At 41.8% G+C, this 17,571-nt stretch overlaps 2 protein-coding genes across 4 annotated transcripts; both read right to left on the bottom strand.

Annotated features, from left to right (window-relative positions):
• Positions 1–1,780: 1,780 nt before the first annotated feature.
• colq (collagen-like tail subunit (single strand of homotrimer) of asymmetric acetylcholinesterase) lies at positions 1,781–11,039 on the bottom strand. Of its 3 annotated transcripts, none has more exons than XM_039806493.1 (17): positions 10,053–11,039; positions 9,345–9,454; positions 9,010–9,117; positions 8,158–8,202; positions 7,963–7,989; positions 7,041–7,112; positions 6,709–6,771; positions 6,579–6,605; positions 6,417–6,461; positions 6,273–6,308; positions 6,095–6,175; positions 5,733–5,829; positions 4,811–4,941; positions 4,257–4,376; positions 4,021–4,162; positions 3,812–3,914; positions 1,781–3,711 (listed from the first exon to the last, which is right to left on the bottom strand). In XM_039806493.1, exons 1-17 carry the CDS (start codon positions 10,147–10,149, stop codon positions 3,642–3,644), a joined length of 1,374 nt encoding a protein of 457 aa, XP_039662427.1. In that variant the 5' UTR covers positions 10,150–11,039; the 3' UTR covers positions 1,781–3,641. The 3 variants fall into 3 exon arrangements, with proteins under 3 accessions (XP_039662427.1, XP_039662428.1, XP_039662429.1); XM_039806494.1 differs by having other exon boundaries at positions 4,021–4,147; XM_039806495.1 differs by lacking the exon at positions 9,345–9,454.
• Positions 11,040–11,131: 92 nt separating this feature from the next.
• Positions 11,132–17,204, bottom strand: hacl1 (2-hydroxyacyl-CoA lyase 1). Its single transcript, XM_039806492.1, has 17 exons — positions 17,154–17,204; positions 16,786–16,890; positions 16,645–16,685; positions 16,480–16,560; positions 16,288–16,360; positions 16,135–16,212; positions 15,925–16,019; positions 15,706–15,818; positions 15,432–15,567; positions 15,052–15,157; positions 14,736–14,819; positions 14,415–14,516; positions 14,081–14,235; positions 13,301–13,459; positions 13,107–13,214; positions 12,806–12,992; positions 11,132–11,386 (listed from the first exon to the last, which is right to left on the bottom strand). Exons 1-17 carry the CDS (start codon positions 17,202–17,204, stop codon positions 11,354–11,356), a joined length of 1,707 nt encoding a protein of 568 aa, XP_039662426.1. The 3' UTR covers positions 11,132–11,353.
• Between the last annotated feature and the right edge of the window lie 367 nt (positions 17,205–17,571).

The raw sequence follows: 17,571 nt of genomic DNA, 5'->3' as shown, positions 1-17,571 counted from the left end.
AACATAAATATATAGGCCTACTGATTTGATTACAGCAAAGACAACGTCGGCAGTATTGACGGCAAAATGGGCTACAGAATATTTCGTTCTGTATTGACAGGTGCAATATTTGAAAATCGATAATTATTACTATTTTTTTAAGTTACATTTATATCTGCATTTATGTCAAAACCTAGAGACTTTCAAACATCAAAATGTCATTTATTAAATGTATTTGTGTCAAAATGACATATAAACATCTTTTTGTATTCTATTTTGCCTGGAAACGCTTCCAACACGCTTGCATGTCGCGTGAAAAATAGGCATCGGTCCTATTTCTAGCATGCACGCGTTTTCTTCGCGGCTCGAGCCGTGCCTGATACGTGCCTGATACGTACATGTCACGCAGGCAGTGTGCAAGTTCTAACCTGTTAACATGGGAGCCAGTAGTGTGCAAGCAGCCTAAGTCCTGGATCTTCGCAATCCTACCGACAGCACCTTTAAGGCCGTCATCTTAGGCCAACCTTAGCAACTTTAATGTTGAGTGTGTAATTGATCCTCAGCCCTTTACATTTCACTTGTTAACTGAACAAATAGACGAGTAAGCAAAAGATAGTAAATCTGCACAGGTGTTCTAGTTTGGCTAAACAGTGGCACTGTGCTCAAATAACACCTTTGCATACTTTGCTGTGAGTGTTTTGCATGTGCAGCAGTAGTGTGTCCTCTGCCAGGACCACAGCACCCTGCACGCCAGCCATTCCTGCTTATAGGTCAGGGATTCTGCAACAGCTGTAATGCTACACCATCAAGCCTGCACTAAAATAACCCCTTTTGTTGGGAAAAGTTTTTGATTTCAGTTCATCAACTTAATACCTGTGAGAGCTCAAATTAAATCCTGCTTCCTACAAATGTAACTCTATGACATTGTCTTTGAGAGAGGAAAAATCAATAAAAAAAATCCACAACAAACAGCTATTACTTCATCAATTAATTTGTACCTAATTCAATTTTATTTATGGTGTCAAATCATAACAGACATTATCTCAGGACACTTAACAGAGTAGGTCTAGACCACCCTCTATACTTTAAGAGAACTGCTCAAAGTTCACGAACTCCACAAATGGAGCACAGATCTTTTTATTACGGAGCAGTAGAATCAGCTTGGCCATTGCTTCTCCAGCGACATTTAGTGCTGTACTGAGACATCTGTGGTACAAATCTGATTGGCCTGGTCAGGGGAATGCACATGATGGGATAAATACGCCAAGGTAAGCTTTTACTCGGGCATCTCAGCAGACAAATTGTCCTGATGTGATTTAGAAAAGAAATATGGCATGCTAATAGAGTTATATGGTTGCATCCAGCCTCAAACATCTCTGCTGCAACACTGGCTGGCTGCCCGTGCCCAACCTGTATCACTGTGCCTCATCTTCAGGCACAGACTCAGCTCTGAGGGGGCTTCATCGAGACAGAATGAAAAGCTGAAAAAACCCATTGTCATGTCTGACAAAACAGCAAGGTTCACTGTGTGGTCTGGTAACTATTTAGTCTTACGCAGCACTTTGCAAGGAGCTGCTGACAGCATCTTTTTTCCACTTGATAGATATCTGCTTCTTCTTTTTTTACAGTAAGTGCTCTGAAAGAACATCAATAGCATCTCTATCGCTGTCTTCAGGCTTTTTGCATTGCCTCCCAATCACTGTCACCACTTGCTCACAACACACAGCAAGCAAAGCCACTGACAAACCCCTGAGCAAAGTTTAAAGATGCATGTGTGTTAAGACAGAGTGGAAAGCTTTGAATGATTTAAATTCCTGTTTTATTTCTTTTTTAAATGATCAACAACTGCAGTATAAATCATATCAGAGCAATAAAACAAAATGAGCTTTCACTATCCCAGTCACAGTGCATAATATATTTGATAAAGCCTTACAGTACGTTACCACATGCATGTTATGTTTCAGCATTGGTGTGCATACTACATTAGAGGATACAGCACAGCAGCACAGGCCACAGACAGCACATTCAACACAGTTTCCAAAAGGGATTTCAGCTTTGTGCATGGCACAGTTCATCACTATAATATAAGGTGTGTCATATGTACAGTACTTAGCTACACTCTGGGCAGAGCAAGACTGATATTTCTTAAGACACCTGCTACACTGATGAATGCGATGATTTACAAAACAGAAGCGTTGAAGCGTTTGACAATCATTAGCATGGTATCACAAGCATGCGGAGACGATATAGTAACAGTCTTTATCTTTCGATTCCTTTTTTACAGAAGAACCACTTTATATAACACCTGACTACATCTATGTATGGCTGAGAACAGGTCATCCTTGGCACTGTGACTCATACAGTAGCTTATGGAAAACGTTAGCTTATATCAGCAAAGTCATTTTCGCCATTGGTGCCCAACACACAGCACACTACATCTACACTGTTAAGTTTATTGTTGAGTTTCTGTGTTGCTATTTATACTGTAAGACAGAAAGACTGGATAAAGAGGTATTAGAGTAAATACAGTAATGACCATAGAACAGACTGGAATTGAAATTCCTCCCCTTTAGCAGCTACAGACTATCCCAGCCTTTCCTGTGCAGTGAGACAATTAAGAACATAACAGTTTCAAGCCTTCATATACAGTATATTTCATTTCTCACTGAAGCGCAGCGCTGGGAAGAAACTCGGGTTATCTGTGTGCTTCAGCATACAGTCACTGCCATTTAATTTACAAAGAGAGTAGTAGGGGTTGCCTTTGAAAGGTGCTGTGTGAGCTACATTACTTGTTGGTTCCTGAGACGTTTTTTTTTTGGATTTATGAAACCTTGTCCAGACTGAATGACCCTGTCAAGCACAGTTCCACCACAAGCTAATGAGGCCAAGTCGGCCTCTGAAGTGTGGCCTCCCGGTATAACAGTCTCACTGAAATATTACAAGTGCATAATTCATGCACCTCTATCTCCATCCCTAACCATACATATTGATCGTACTATATGCCTGGTTTTACCTTTTACAACTGAAATTCTTGATGTAATATTGAGACTACAAAGACTACGAGCCTTGTGGCAATAATAAGTAAAGTGATGGGTTACATGCTTGGATAATGACAGCTGCTGTCATGGTTTTAGTAATCCCAGCCTCATGCAAATGCTGTGCACTGTCGTTGATGCTGCAGTAGAATACCTGAGGCCATGGCTCTGGATGTCCTACTGCCTCTCTTTCTCAACAGTAACTGGGTCAAGATTAATACGCCTCTGGCCCGGCTACTGCTCCTCTGCAACATCTACCACTGGCACTTAATTAAGTCTTGGCTGTCACACAACTGTTGCATCCAGAGGCTGATTCATGGTGAGGAGGCCAGTCTTAAGTCCTGCTTGTAAAGACTGAGTGCAGTTGGCCTGTGCATTTTCTATTTGTGGGAGAAGGTTTTTTCACCTCCACTGACCCGACTATAACTCCTGGGAGCTACGTGGCATCTCAGCAGCAATACAGAGGAGTTGTATTTATATATATATGTTTTGTTTTTTCTTTCATCATAGAATCAGTGGCTGCCTCTACCTTCACAGTCTCTTGCTTGGAGCATTATTGTTCTTTTTTTGCATGAAAATATTCCAAATAACACACAGAGGATCCCGCTGCACTGTCCAGCTTCCTCCTCAAGTGAAGTACTTGCAGTTTGTGGAGTCAATAACACAGTATGGTGTGCACTTGAGGTGACCATAGGACCTGCGAATAACAGGGGGAAAAAAACAACCCTTCGGTCAGTTGAACATGTCAACAAAACACTTCTCACTTTTGTCAACATATAGTTGTATACGGTGCTTACCCTGGAAGATATGAATTACATGTCTGGTATCCAAAGTCCTTTCCATCACACTCCTCAGCCCCCTCATAGCGGTATCCGTCTCCACAGTAAGCGTGTTTACACTCTGTGGTAAGGGGAGACAGCAGAGGTGGAGGGGTCAAGTTTTATGTGCACAGCAAAGTACAACTTAGGAGCTATAATAGACCACCTAACGTGGACACGTGACTTACTAACACAGCCATCAGTGACAACCCTGTTTTTGTCATCACACTCCTCCCCGCTGGAAATCTGCACGATCCCGTCACCACAGTAACCTTCATCGTCAGGTGCATTTTCCATGGACTGGAACGGCGTCAACTGGAATGGAAAAGTCTTTTACAGAGTTTTAAAAAGTTGAAAAGAAAAAAAAAAGTCAACATGTGTAAAACAAGATGAAATATTCTGATTTCACTGCATGCAGTGGTACCTGAATTGGCAGCCAGCCATCAATGTCTTTGAAATAGAGAGATCTCTGGTCTTTGCGGAATGCCAGAGCATTATCTGTGTGAAGGCGCTCCAGTTCTTCCTCATTGCTTACAACGAATATCTGAAAGAAAAGCAAAGTGAGGAAATTGACTGTCATGTCTTCAATATTTAGTGCATTTGGAATTATATGGTTGGTGCAATGGAGTGCAATTTTGAGATAGTGAGCATCAAAATGTCATATCTTAGCTGGCAGTATGTGTCTCAAAGCAATATTCATGTCCCCAGTAGGCGTACTTTTATCTCTCACAACCTTTTATATTTAAATAATTAACTCAAAAGTTATTAAACCCCAATAACCCCCGGGTTTGTGAAAATAGCATTTATTAGCTTAATATCAGAGATTTTTAAATACAAACAGTAATTAAAAGCCCTTAACATTGTTGAAACATAATTATGATGTGAGTTTTTTTCAGTGATGTGTCAAATTATTAAGTGCATCACAAAATACAGTACATAACTTTTTTGCTTTCGACAAAACTTATATTAATTCCTCACCGCCGGTACTTTGGGATAGTTTCCTCTAGAAGGATAATCATCAAATGGAGAATTACTGAGAGGGCTGCAGCTACACTTTCCAGGAGGCCCTGGTGGACCACGTGCACCCTTTGTTCCAACCATGTATAGTCCTAAACATAACCAGAGAGGAGAAAATATCATATAAAAAAGACACAAAACAAGTTTCAAGTAACTAAAGTGAGGAGCTAAAGTGAAGTGTTGTTGAGATTACAGTCTACACAGCTGATATAAATACTGTATGCCATTAACTGTAGTATCTTTGATTCATCTATCAAGAAGCAAACGCAATCATCTTAATTCACTCAGAAACCTGATCAAGATTACAAATGTCATGTTATCTGGTGACATAATATTTGTAAAACTGCAGGGAGGCTCGCCATCTGTAAATCCATTTTAGGCACATGATGTCATGACAACATTCACCTTGGGAGATAAAGTTTCTCTGGTGCTAAATAAGACTGCCGGCGTTACCTCCGGTCTAAAGTGTGTTTCCTTCTGCTTCTCACACTAGTAGGTCAGTGGTGGCCTAAAGGTTAAATAAGCAAGCTTGGGACTGGGAGGTTGCTGGTTCAATCCACAGACCAGCAGGATAAAATCTGAGGTTGGGAAAATGATCAAGCCACTTAGCCCCAACTGTGCCAATAGAGCTGCTCAGTGGTTGTTGTACTGGGCAGCTTCCAGGTATGAATGTGTAACTGTGTGAACGTGACAGGTTGTCGTTGCAAATGAGAAATTGTTCTTCTAAATAAAGGTAAAACATGCTCTCTATCACACACTCTCAGTATGTGCAGAGGGGAAATACTGAGAGTGACCTGACTGAACAAGGTGTCAGTTTTTTTTAAATTAGTATACTCAAGAGTTTTAAATCTGTTGGAAAATGGTAAAAGGTAGAAGTTCTTACCTGTGGCAGGTGAACCAGGAGGACCAGGCTGACCTGGAATCCCCTGTGGGCCTGCAGGTCCCATAGGACCAACGCTGCCCGTGTCTCCTTTCCCTCCCTGAAACACGATCAAAACATTACACAAGGTGGTCATATTTGAAACGTTTCTTTACATAATGTTTCAGAGATCAAAAGGTTTACAACTAATACTCAATCCTGAGCGTGCAATAAGACATTTGGGGCATAGAAAAGTAGTTTTTACGAGTGCACATAAATTAGCTTTGGAAGAGAAATTATTAAAACAAAAATAACAGTTTAATTTGAGCAACACAAATCTAAAGAAACAATGCAATCAAAATGTCACATGACCACAGACTCCTCACCTGCTTGCCTCTCTTCCCTGGTCGGCCAGTGGGTCCTCTGTTTCCTGAGATCCCAGGTTCTCCTTTTGGACCCATTTCACCCTGCACAACAAATCAGATTTACTCAACATTCAATTTGGTCAGATTTGGAAAGTTGTAATCCTGCGGAACGAATTTAAATACTGAATGTGTTTCTCACTTTCTGTCCAAGCATTCCTGGGAAACCCATCCCCCCCTGCGGATAACGAACAGTAAATTATAATATCAATTTAGATTACATACAGCAGATATACACTCTAGTACTGCTACATTCGCAACAACCCTGCTGATAAACTCTGCCCACCTTGTCTCCTTTCACTCCACTTTCACCGCGATCGCCTCGAGAACCCTGATGGAGCAGATGATACTGTGTTACATCACATTAGGTCTATATGAAAAAGAGATCTTAATCAATATATCCTATTGCATTTTCTACTGAATGATAATTACCAAAACTGTTCCATACCTTTTCCCCTTTATACCCAGGTAAACCCTGGGATTAAAGATACAAAACATCCAAGATGAAATAAAGTAGTGTTAGGGTGAGATCGTGCCAGATCATATATATCTATATATAGTTCATATGTATCTCATACCCTTGGCCCAATTGGTCCTCTAGCTCCAGGCAAACCCATCAGCCCCGGGTCACCTTTCTCACCCTGACACAGAAAAACATTCGGAATAAGACAAATGTGGATTGGCTTCATTTATTTAGACACCAACCCAAATATTACACCACACGACTTTGAATTTAAGGTTCTTTTATACTATTTAAATCAAGCATTTATATAGAAAAGGTTGTTACATAACAGAAATCGTAACACAAATCATAGCTAGCACTCATCTACCCTACCTTGTATTGGCACTTACTGTTCTCATCTCATGCCATATTTTATATCATCTACATTATGAGGTCTGACTTACTCACTTTGGGCCCACTTGGTCCAGGCCATCCAGCTGGTCCTTCTTTCCCAGGAAGTCCAATAGGACCTGTCCGACCCTGACGGGAGACATCACTTTTAACACGTGATCTCAGATATAGAAATACCTAATTTAACAATTACTGTCACAGCTGCAGTAATCTGATTATGAAATCAGGGCCTCTTAAAAAAAGAAAGAAAATAAATCTAAGTGCAGGATTTGCTGCATAAGCTGACAGCCTGCTTGCTACAGTATTTATCAGACACTGCTGCACATGTAGGGGGAGAATGACTTTAACGAGCCCTGTCACTTTGCTCTCTTTAATTAAATGATGGGCTGTATATAGAACAGGAGCCCGTGCTTGTGGGAAATAAAATGATTTATTACCTGGCTGAAGCACTAAGCTAAATTGCACTGCAGTGCTGCAAAGCTGCTCAGTCAGGCCACCAGCCAGGGAGGCTCTCCCACTGGGGCGCTTTTGCTGCTCAATCACAGCGACCGATCATTTAAGGAGGTCACTTCTCTTCTGCCAGCCCTGATCAAACACTGTGCTCTGAGCTGTCAATAAAGCTGTGTGGGCTTGATTATTCTGTTCTAATAGAAAGGGAGGGCCATCTGACAGTGAGGTATGATGCTGGATGTCTTTGAGTGGTCAATACTGAGGCGAAATATGCTCCCTTTCATTGAGAAGGAGACCATCCCTCTGCCATCAAAACAGCCTGTCTCAGCAGCTCTGCGTCCCTTGCATCCTGTCAGTGTGTCTGTGCTGTCTCCTGTCAAGGTTGTACATGCTCACAATTCATTGATATACACAACCAGGCAATGGCAGCACTCTGAGTAAGACCTAGCGAGCGGGCGGAGACACTGTATCTCATATTTGAGTAAATCCACTTAGCGGAGAATACAGAGTGATTAATGGAGACTCTCACCTTTTGCCCAGGTCTTCCGATTTCTCCCTGACAACAGGATGCGGAGGAGGGGACAAGGACATTAGCTATTTAATACACTTCCAGCAAGCATCTTTCAATTAAAAATGAGCTTACAAAATAACGGGTAGCTTGTAAAATGTATAATGAGCTACATAAATGAGATGAGACTAGAACATGGGTAAGTAAACTGCTTACCCTTTCTCCCTTAGGCCCTCCTATCCCAGGTAATCCAGGTGGACCCTGGTGGTCATAACAAACAGCACATATAAACCATTGCTCATAAATCTCAGAGATATCTATCTAAATTAATTTTATTGTCCACAACATCCCACCACAAAGTCATGTCTGCTTCTGGGAGCCCACAGATGCAGTTTCAATTAGTTAAAAGCTGAGTGGCCACTATTGATTTCAAAGTGCCTTGTGGGTCTTTTTTATAAACTGAAATGCTGCGGCAGTCCAGCTGGTGCTGTAACAGCCTGAGATGAGCAAAGCTTTAACAATCTTTTTTTTTTTTTGCTTTTCGCTTATGAAATGCTGGGCTAACAGACGACGAGGTTTAATATTGACCCAAAATGTCTTTATATCTTTCATCACCAGAGTACACAAACATACGGACACATGTTTGAGTTGGTAATCCCTGGAATTTACGCGAAGCAGTACGCCTTTCCAGGCAGACAGCTCTTCGGACAGTTTCTGAGAATGATGTGTGGGGCACTGGCAGCCAGTGGAAAAAGGCTATTTGTGTCTGAGCTAAATGTAGAGCGTTAATGGGCCACTGTGTTGCATGGGCCAGAGAAATCCCCATCTCCTGCTTTGCAGGAACTCTCAAGTTGGAGAGGAGATGGGGCTGATACGTTGTTGGAGTACTAATTCTTAACACCTCGAAACACCAGAGACAGTCTGTGATTTAGCCGTACTGACAGTGAATCCTACGTAAGTCAAATTGTGGGAGGTGTGTTGGAACGGCGTAATGATGCTAATGCCAGATCTGCAGTACATTATTCATGCTGTGATGACCATGATGTTTGGGAAAAGTCTGGATCCTACCTGAGGGCCAGAGGGACCAGCAGGGCCACGGGGGCCTGGGACACAGGCAGAACCTTTGTCCTCATTGCCCCACTCTGACTCCCCACCATTATTTGATATGTCTTCATTCTGTAAAATGAAAATAAGAATTCTGTATTTCTTGTACAGCTTTGACAAAGTATGAAATTCATCCCATTCTTGACATGACAATTCAAACTGTGTTCCACCATCTGAGTGTTATCATGGTATCATTCGGGGGTCAAAAGGCAGTTAAGTGTGGGGCAGTTTGGAAATCGCCCAAGGACATATCAACACTCAGATATTCCACAATAGAAAGTCACATGACTTTGACTCACATGAGTGTGGCGGCGCCAAAGTGAAGGGGGTGGAGGAAACAATGGTGGTGGAGGCGGACTCAGTAAACAGCATGGGCTGAATCTTCTCTGCTGCTCCTGGGATCTGAGAGCTGTGCAAGGTGTGCATGCAGTCAATCACACAGGCAATGATGCCAGGTGTCAAAATCAGAAGAAGACAGACAGAAGAGGTCATGTTTATGTTGTCTTCTGCAACAACTGAATGTCAAACCTCTTCATCACCTCTTCACATGGACATGCACAGGCAACTGTGGCACATATAATGTGACGTGTTGCCAACAAATATCCCACACATACAGTCAGAATTGGACAAGTCAGAGAGGTTAGAACATGCAGAAGCAGCATTAAGCGAAAGGGAAACAGGTGCAAACTATCAAATCATTACACCCATCCAGCAGAGTTCATAGAACTGGACACAGATATGAAGTGCCTGTGCCTCTCACTGAAGGACTGGAGCTGGTCTCGCTATTTATAGAGGCATTTCCAGTCTACCTCTTGGGGGACAAGAAAATAAAAACAAGTGTATTTTACAAAGATAATGAGCTCAAAATGAATCCCAAGACTAGACATTTAGTATCCATGCTTTTACAGCCCAACTCCCTCAACACCTGTGCATGAATAGTACTGTATGTACAGTACAGTGCACACACGCACGCACACACACACAAGCTCAGATTACAATATTCTTACCTGCTGGGAATGAAACAAAGCTATCCAGAAAAGAGGATTGAGCCAGGCCATAACAAAACCACAGTGGCAGATACAGTCCAAGTGTTAGAAGAGTCATGCTGCTCCAGATAGTTGCCTGACTTTATTTCTGAGCCACAGCAGCCCTCACACGCTGCCTTTCTCTCTCCCTCTCTCCTCACTGTCCTCTCCCTATGCTCCCCTCCCTCTCTGCTCGCTCTGCTCCGTCTCCTTAACGCCCTCAGAAGAGGGTACGCCGACCAATGCCCATTAAATCTTTCCTCTGCATCAGTGTGCGCTAAAATTACAGGAGACAGCCCGCCAGTTGCTTCGAGTGCCAATATTAGATCTCTACTACTGCAGGGGGTGCCTTTTATTGTTTCCACTCCTCTTACAGGGGGACTTATCATGACTAACCTTCAGTGGGCTTTCCTGCAAGAGATTCAAATAGGATTCTACATGCGGTGTCATTTGTGCATCCTCAGACGACTTTCATGATTTTATCTGTTTATGTGTAATTATTAGTCCATCTTATTGCATGCAGTACACTGTACATCCCCCTGTGCATTGTGGTGTCCATTTAGTCCAGGCCAGATTGGTTTTTATTGCCCAGCCTGTCCCACAAAATTAAGTGTCTGCATTTCCAAGGAGGCTTTGTGGGATGTGAGTTATAAAAACCTTGGAAATACAAGCGATATTAATTAACGATTTAAAAATTATATAGTTTGCATAGACTACTAGTGGAAAAAATGTATCATTTAAGTTTGCAGGAGATTGTGAGAAACGAATGCAACTTGATATAAACTACTAACACACATGAATCTAATAAAAATATGTAGATATAACATGAGTGTCACTGCTGCTAGAAACCCTCTGTCCATGTGTTATTAAGAGGTCGCTGACAAGGAATGAATATGCAATTTTGACAAATCTGGACAAGTGTTCTTCAACACCTAGTTGACCATAAAGTGACATTTTCACTTTCCCAGCAATTTAATAGGCTAATGATCCATACACTGTGCTTTAATAACATTACTGATTAGATTTACTATGTGAAAGGAATAAAGACGAATAATGTTCAGTGCATGTGTGAAAATGTTTTATTGTTGTATTAATTCTTTTGTTAATTTTAATACTACTGTGTAGTAAGAACTGATACAATAAATTCAGTTATTTCATGAAAACAATCACAAAAAAAACAAAAGCAGCTTTATATTTTTCCCAGGTTGTATTTCCCGGGGAAAACAGTTACTGCTGTTCTAATAATGTTCTGGATGGAAGAGGAAGCAGATCCTTCTTTCAGTCTATAGGTTGGAGCGTGTGAGCCAAGGAAACTCCTGCAAATACAGAGATAGATGATAGGGCTATTTTATGTAATGGTCAACATTGAGTCCATTTAGTCTCTACATTCAAAGGGTTCTCCATGTTAAAGTTTAGACTTTTTAAGACCGTTTTGATACCATATTTAATGCCAAGAAAGAGATTCATTTCCCAAGAATTATTTACCAAGTAACGTTACCTCAATTTATTAAAACATTTTGAGACGATAAATAGTGCATGCACTGTTTGAGACTCAACTTTAAACCTGAATATGGATAACAGTCAGGAGGCACACATTGAGGGCAGCACACCTCAAATAAGGGGACACGTCTTTCTCCTGGTCACAGAGAGCTCAGCACCATGGATACAGCCCTCAATACAACCTTCAAACATGTCTGCGAAGGGTTGCGTGGATACATTCAACATAAACACAGAGGGCCATGCTTTCTAATTATGGGGACCCTGAAATAGAAAGGTTAGGTTGGTGTGAGGTGGAGGGATTGTGAGAGGAATACAACGGTTCTGCAGAGCACCTGGAGTGTGTGGATTACTGTTCAGTGAGGCATGTCAGCCACGCAGCCCTTTAAGGATGAGACGAGAGCTGTTTGTTGCTCTACACTACTGATGAACTCAGATGCTGCTGCTTTTAATCACGCCTGGCTCTGCTGCTGCAACTGTCAATGTCATTTGAGTCATTGTCCATCTCTCTTCTGTGCTACTTCCTGGGGGGGGGCGGGGGGTACCAGGTAAATATGAGACAGGGGGCTGAACCCGACTTGCAACCTTTGGTCATATATACTGCCATGCGTCTGAAGTGCTCACTGTCATCACGTCATGTCTGCAAGGGTGCTGTGCAGCAAGGGGATAAAATGTGGTATGAGACGAGACTTAAGATCTCAATCATCATGACCTATGCCAAGTTTTTTTAACTTTTAATCCGGACTCTCTGGGAGTCTGCAAAAAGTGTGCATATGTCATGGATTTGGGCAGTTTAGGCCCTGTACGTGCCCATAAGGTCGGCAAACATGCAAGTGCACAGAAGTCTTGACATTTGGATTCAGCCATGGACATCTATTGTGAAGTGGGTATTCTGTTCTAATGACTCAACATTTATCTCGTGGTGGTGCCATGACTCCTTGTGAATGAGGACCTTTTAACCATTCAAATGTCACTTTTTTGGGGCATTGATCATGTTGGAGAAAGCAGAAGGAAAGTGGCGTTACAACATCAATTACATCCTCCACCACAAGGGGGGGTGGCATTTCCACGGGATCAATGCTGAGGATTTCCTGCCTGTCATTACGAACAAGCCATTCAGAGGAACAAGGACTCCCAACTTCACAATAAAACTCCTGTGGATCTTTCATTTTGACCTGCACTTCTGGATGACTGAGATGATGACTCTACTACATATATTCCTGACAGGTGACAGTTACCTGCTGTTTTCTGTCGGAGGAAGGGTCGATGAGCACATTTAGGAGACTTGGTCTCTCCCAGTCACTCAGGCTAAGCTGTAAAGCACTGCGCAGCTCCTCCACCGTCCTCACCAGGAACCCTTGACCTCCAAACGCTGTCATGACCTCATCATAGCGTGCCTCAGGTAGGAGGGTCACAGGAGGGGCTCTGACAAGCAACATGACGACGTGAGATACATTTCATTACATCGCAGCTGATTACATGTAGGAAGGCATTATAGTGAATGTGTTATGTTCATATTCCCAATCATGTGTGACTCACATAGATGTCAGATCTCCCATTTTTGCCATTTCTTTCCACGTCTCAGGATCCACTCCGCTGTAAATACCATTATTATTGACCACAATGATGACCACAGGTAGATTATACCTGTTAAACAAAGAGACATGTGCAATTAATTAGCAGTGGGGGATTGAAGTGTATATATTGTAAAGGAAGGGAGGCAACCAACCCACCGGCACATGGTTTCAACTTCCATGCCAGAAAATCCAAAGGCACTGTCTCCTTCCACACAGACTATCCTTTGGTTTTTATTCTCGCTCCTCTCCACAGCGGCTGCTGCTATAGCGAAACCCAGGCCTACTCCCATTGTTCCAAATGTACCAGCATCCAACCTGCACATCACGTCAGGATTAGCTAACAAAAATGTACTCAAATTTACACAGACATGAAAGATTACTTTAGTCAACAGTGGATCTACACAACATGTTTTACTGTAAAATGCGTATTTGCTGGGTTTGAATAAACTGCTCATACTCACTAGCATAGTGGTTTACAAAAGTTCAAGAAATTATTGTTATTATGCAGGAGAAGGCACAATAGCCTGATACTATATGAACCTGAATTTAGTTCAGTTAATTAGTTAATTTCAACTTAAATATAATTTTGCAGTGGGTATCGGGTATTATGGGTATTAATGGGTATGGGTATTAAACTCATCTTGATTGCACCTCAGGCTCTGAGATTCTCTACCTCTGAAAGTCTTTGACACAAATCCTTGTAAAGCATCATTTGAAAATGTACATGGAAAGGGCTCTGGCAAAATCCCCCAAAAGGACAGGCTCTTTGAGAGGCCTACAATAATACCATACCTGTCTGGGATAACCAAATTCAGCTAAGCATTTACATTAACATACACAAAAATAAAGTGAGTTAAGTAAGTTCATACATAAACAGTGAACTGGGGCAAACTCGTAATAAAATTGAGAAGTGCTGTTTCAACGAGACTGTCTTGCCTGTGTCGAGGCAGGTAGTTGTTCAACATAGTGCGTCCTATGTCCATAGTGTTTGCACCCTCACTGACAATGATACAGTCATGTGGCAGCAGCTGGGAAACGTGATGAAACACTGTGTAGTAGTTCATGGGCATTGTTGACTGAAGAGCGAGCGCCTGTGGATAGAGAAAGGACAAAAATACATAAAAAATAATACAATATACGACATCTAAATGGATCAAATACATAACTATGTTAAATTCTTGTCATCAGCATGGGACATTCTGAGAACAGTTTGAGGAACCACACACACAGTAACATATCACAGGCTTTACAAAAGTGTGTCTAAACTTACCTTCGATATTTTTGCATTAGCAGCAATTTTGTCCTTCAGTGTGCTCCACCATTCTGTATCAGAGGGATATTTCCAGCCATCATTACGGACGCCACCCAGAAGCTGAAAAAAACAACAAACAATGAACCAAAGACATAATCACACACACACACACACACACACACACACACACACACACACACACACACACACACACACACACACACACACACACACACACACACACACACACACACACACACACACACACACACACACACACACACACACAAGAGATTAATAAAGAAATGTGAGATTGTGTGCTGACTGAGTTGCAGTTACCTGAGTGACAATAGAGTTGATGTCTCCCAGGAGAGCAACAGCAGGCTTCACATTGTTTCCTATCTCCTCAGCACAAAGGTCAACCTGCATACAGAGCACAATGTTAAATGTTAAAACAGCACAATGTTGGCAGCAACAGTGAAACACAGTGCAGGAAATATGGTCCAAAAACATAAACTGCACTGGCATGACAATATAAAAGTATTTACATCAATGCTTTATACCAGTAAGGTATTCTTAACACTGTTTTTGACGGTATCAAAGGCAACACTGATTTCCCACAAATCTAAGACACTTGGCTTGGTTATTTACATACCTGGATGATCTTGACATCAGGGTCAAATCTAGGTGGCAGACCAAAATGCAAGATCCAATTCAGCCTGGCTCCAAGCAGAAGCACAACGTCAGCCTGGAGAAGAGCTCTTTATAAAAGAAACAACAGAGGACGAGGCGGAGCAACATTGAGTTAAAACAAAAACGTAACAACTAAATTAAGTGTATGCATAGAATAAACAGTATTAGATATAACCTTACATCTGAATTAAAATACCAATTGTGACACATACATTCATTACTTAGTAATGGAGGTTCAGGATGTTTCCTTCATATATAGGATGATAATGATAATATTGGCTAAAATAATTGTAGTTTACACTTTTTCATCCATGCACATTTTTATAGTGAGAGGAGGCCGACCTTGAGCGGGCAGCAGCCACACAGTTGGGGTGATCATCAGGTAGGACCCCTTTCCCCATTGGGGTGGGCAGAAATGGCAGACCGCTCTTTTCCACAAACTCCCTCAGAGCAGTTTCAGCTCGGCCATAGGCTGCCCCTGTTGGGCACAACAATACTCATATTTTCATGACTTATTTGAGGAACTACTCTGATTCACCAGAGATGGAGAAAAACGTACGGTTTCTAGCTTATTCAATGTAACAGAGAGAGTGCAAATGTTTTTTGTTGTCGGTACCTTTGCCAATGATGACTAAGGGTCTTTTAGCTGCTTTCAAGACAGATATGGCTTCAATGATTGCACCATGGTGAGCCAAACTCACCGGTGGAGATGGGCAGCAGGACACAACTCTGCAGGAGAAACACACTTGTTTGAATATCTACACACCTGGAATCACAGAAGTGATACTATGCAGAAGAAATATTCATAAAAAAAACTGCAAAAATCACAGCAAACCTGACATCGCTCCTGTCCACTTTAGCATTGACCATGTCCCCTGCAATATCCACATAACAAGCACCTGGACGCCCGTACATGCTGGTGCGAACTGCCTGTGAGCAAAAAAACACTAACATTTAAAATCACATTTGTGTTGATATCATCTAACTATGCAAAATATCTTATTTAGTCTGCTGTGATAAAGAAAACAAGACGCTGGTATATTACCTTCTCTATCACTGACGGGATGGCTTCCAGACTGCTGGGTCTGGCAGAGAACTTGCTATAAAGGCGACATGTTTCCACCTAGCAACAAATGAAAAATAGTATAAATTTAATGAAACACCAGCAGGCCAAAATCCACACGAAAGCGTGCATCACCTGAGGAAACTCCTGAAAGGCTCCTGCTGTTTCCTGGTTTCGATCTGCAGAACCTCCAATAACAACCACCGGCCTGTGCAAAGGCAACACACACTTTATAAAGATATGACCTGTGTTACACAAGGGGACATGATAACGCACTTTATTACACTGCCAGCTGCATACAAGCAGTATTGGTTTGTCAAGTCGTACCAGCAGTTCATGTTAGCGTTAGCCATTCCACCCAGAGCATGGATGAGTCCAGGTCCAGACACCACCAGGCAGGCACCTGGTCTGCATACAAACAACCACAAGAGACGGCAAGATGTAAGATACAACCAGCTGCTCACATCTGTTCAGTTACCAAATGTCTCTCACCTCCCAGTGAGATATCCAATGGCAGATGCTGCATAGCACGCCTGTTGTGTGACATAATTTATTGTATGTTACTATATCATTGTGTTGTTAAGGATTATAAGTGCAGGTAAATAGCAGTGTAGCAGAATAATAATGTTTTACCGCTTGTTCATTGCGCATTCCCACATATTTTATCCCCGCAGCCTGAGCAGCCATAGCCACTTCTATGACAGGAACACCGACTATCCCAAACATGTACTCCACTTTCTGCAGGGGGAGAAATGCTCTTTGACAAACCGACGCTGAAATATACAACTTTTAAGATAGTACATAGCAAGTAATTTACTGTATTAAACTTGATGCGCAACACTTGAACTTTGACACACTTTTTTTTTTTTAACGTGCGTGGTTACATTGTAACAGTTTAGTACAGACACAGAAACGTGAATGTAGGCTACAGGTTACAAAAATACAGAGGTTAGAAACTTCATAAATATTCGCAATGTTTTAAGTTGTTTAAACGATGTTACCTGGGCCTTTAGAGACTCAGCAATCAGCTGAGCTCCTGTCACTTCGTCCATGGATGTTCAGAGATTGTTAGCTACGAGTTATTATTACACTGTGTACCTACAAAGGTACAAGAAAGGTCAAACTGTCATGTTGCAACTACCAGCTACATGAACACGTTATTCTCTTGTTTGCTACAATCCTCTATCTGCCCCTGAATCCGCCCCGTTCCTATCGCTTCCGGGTTGCAAGCCAATCACGGGAGGCACTACGCGTGACCTCACACAAGGGACAACCACACATCTCCTTGCAGGCTAATATATTACTAAAAAATACAATGCATAGACAAACGCACTCAACACATAATGTTTACACATCAGTTTAAAGTAAAAAAGTAAAATTCTGAAATATTCGGACATTTTAAAGGATTTTAAGAAAATG

This window comes from Perca fluviatilis, chromosome 7, assembly GCF_010015445.1.
Source record: "Perca fluviatilis chromosome 7, GENO_Pfluv_1.0, whole genome shotgun sequence".
NCBI lineage: Eukaryota > Metazoa > Chordata > Actinopteri > Perciformes > Percidae > Perca > Perca fluviatilis.
Note: the sequence above shows the minus strand (reverse complement) of the source record. Positions and strands in the feature narration are given on the sequence as shown.

Excerpts from the sequence above, each read along its gene's own strand:
- colq (XM_039806493.1), bottom strand. The coding sequence starts at position 10,149 with ATGACTCTTCTAACACTTGGACTGTATCTGCCACTGTGGTTTTGTTAT. Across the intron at positions 6,462-6,578 it reads CTGGGTATAAAGGGGAAAAG|GGTTCTCGAGGCGATCGCGG; the intron begins GTATGGAACAGT and ends CTGCTCCATCAG. Across the intron at positions 4,163-4,256 it reads ATGGCTGGCTGCCAATTCAG|ACTTTTCCATTCCAGTTGAC; the intron begins GTACCACTGCAT and ends ACTCTGTAAAAG.
- hacl1 (XM_039806492.1), bottom strand. The coding sequence starts at position 17,204 with ATGGACGAAGTGACAGGAGCTCAGCTGATTGCTGAGTCTCTAAAGGCC. Across the intron at positions 15,819-15,924 it reads GTGGACAGGAGCGATGTCAG|AGTTGTGTCCTGCTGCCCAT; the intron begins GTTTGCTGTGAT and ends TTTCTCCTGCAG. Across the intron at positions 15,158-15,431 it reads GTGGCTGCTGCCCGCTCAAG|AGCTCTTCTCCAGGCTGACG; the intron begins GTCGGCCTCCTC and ends TCTTTTATAAAG.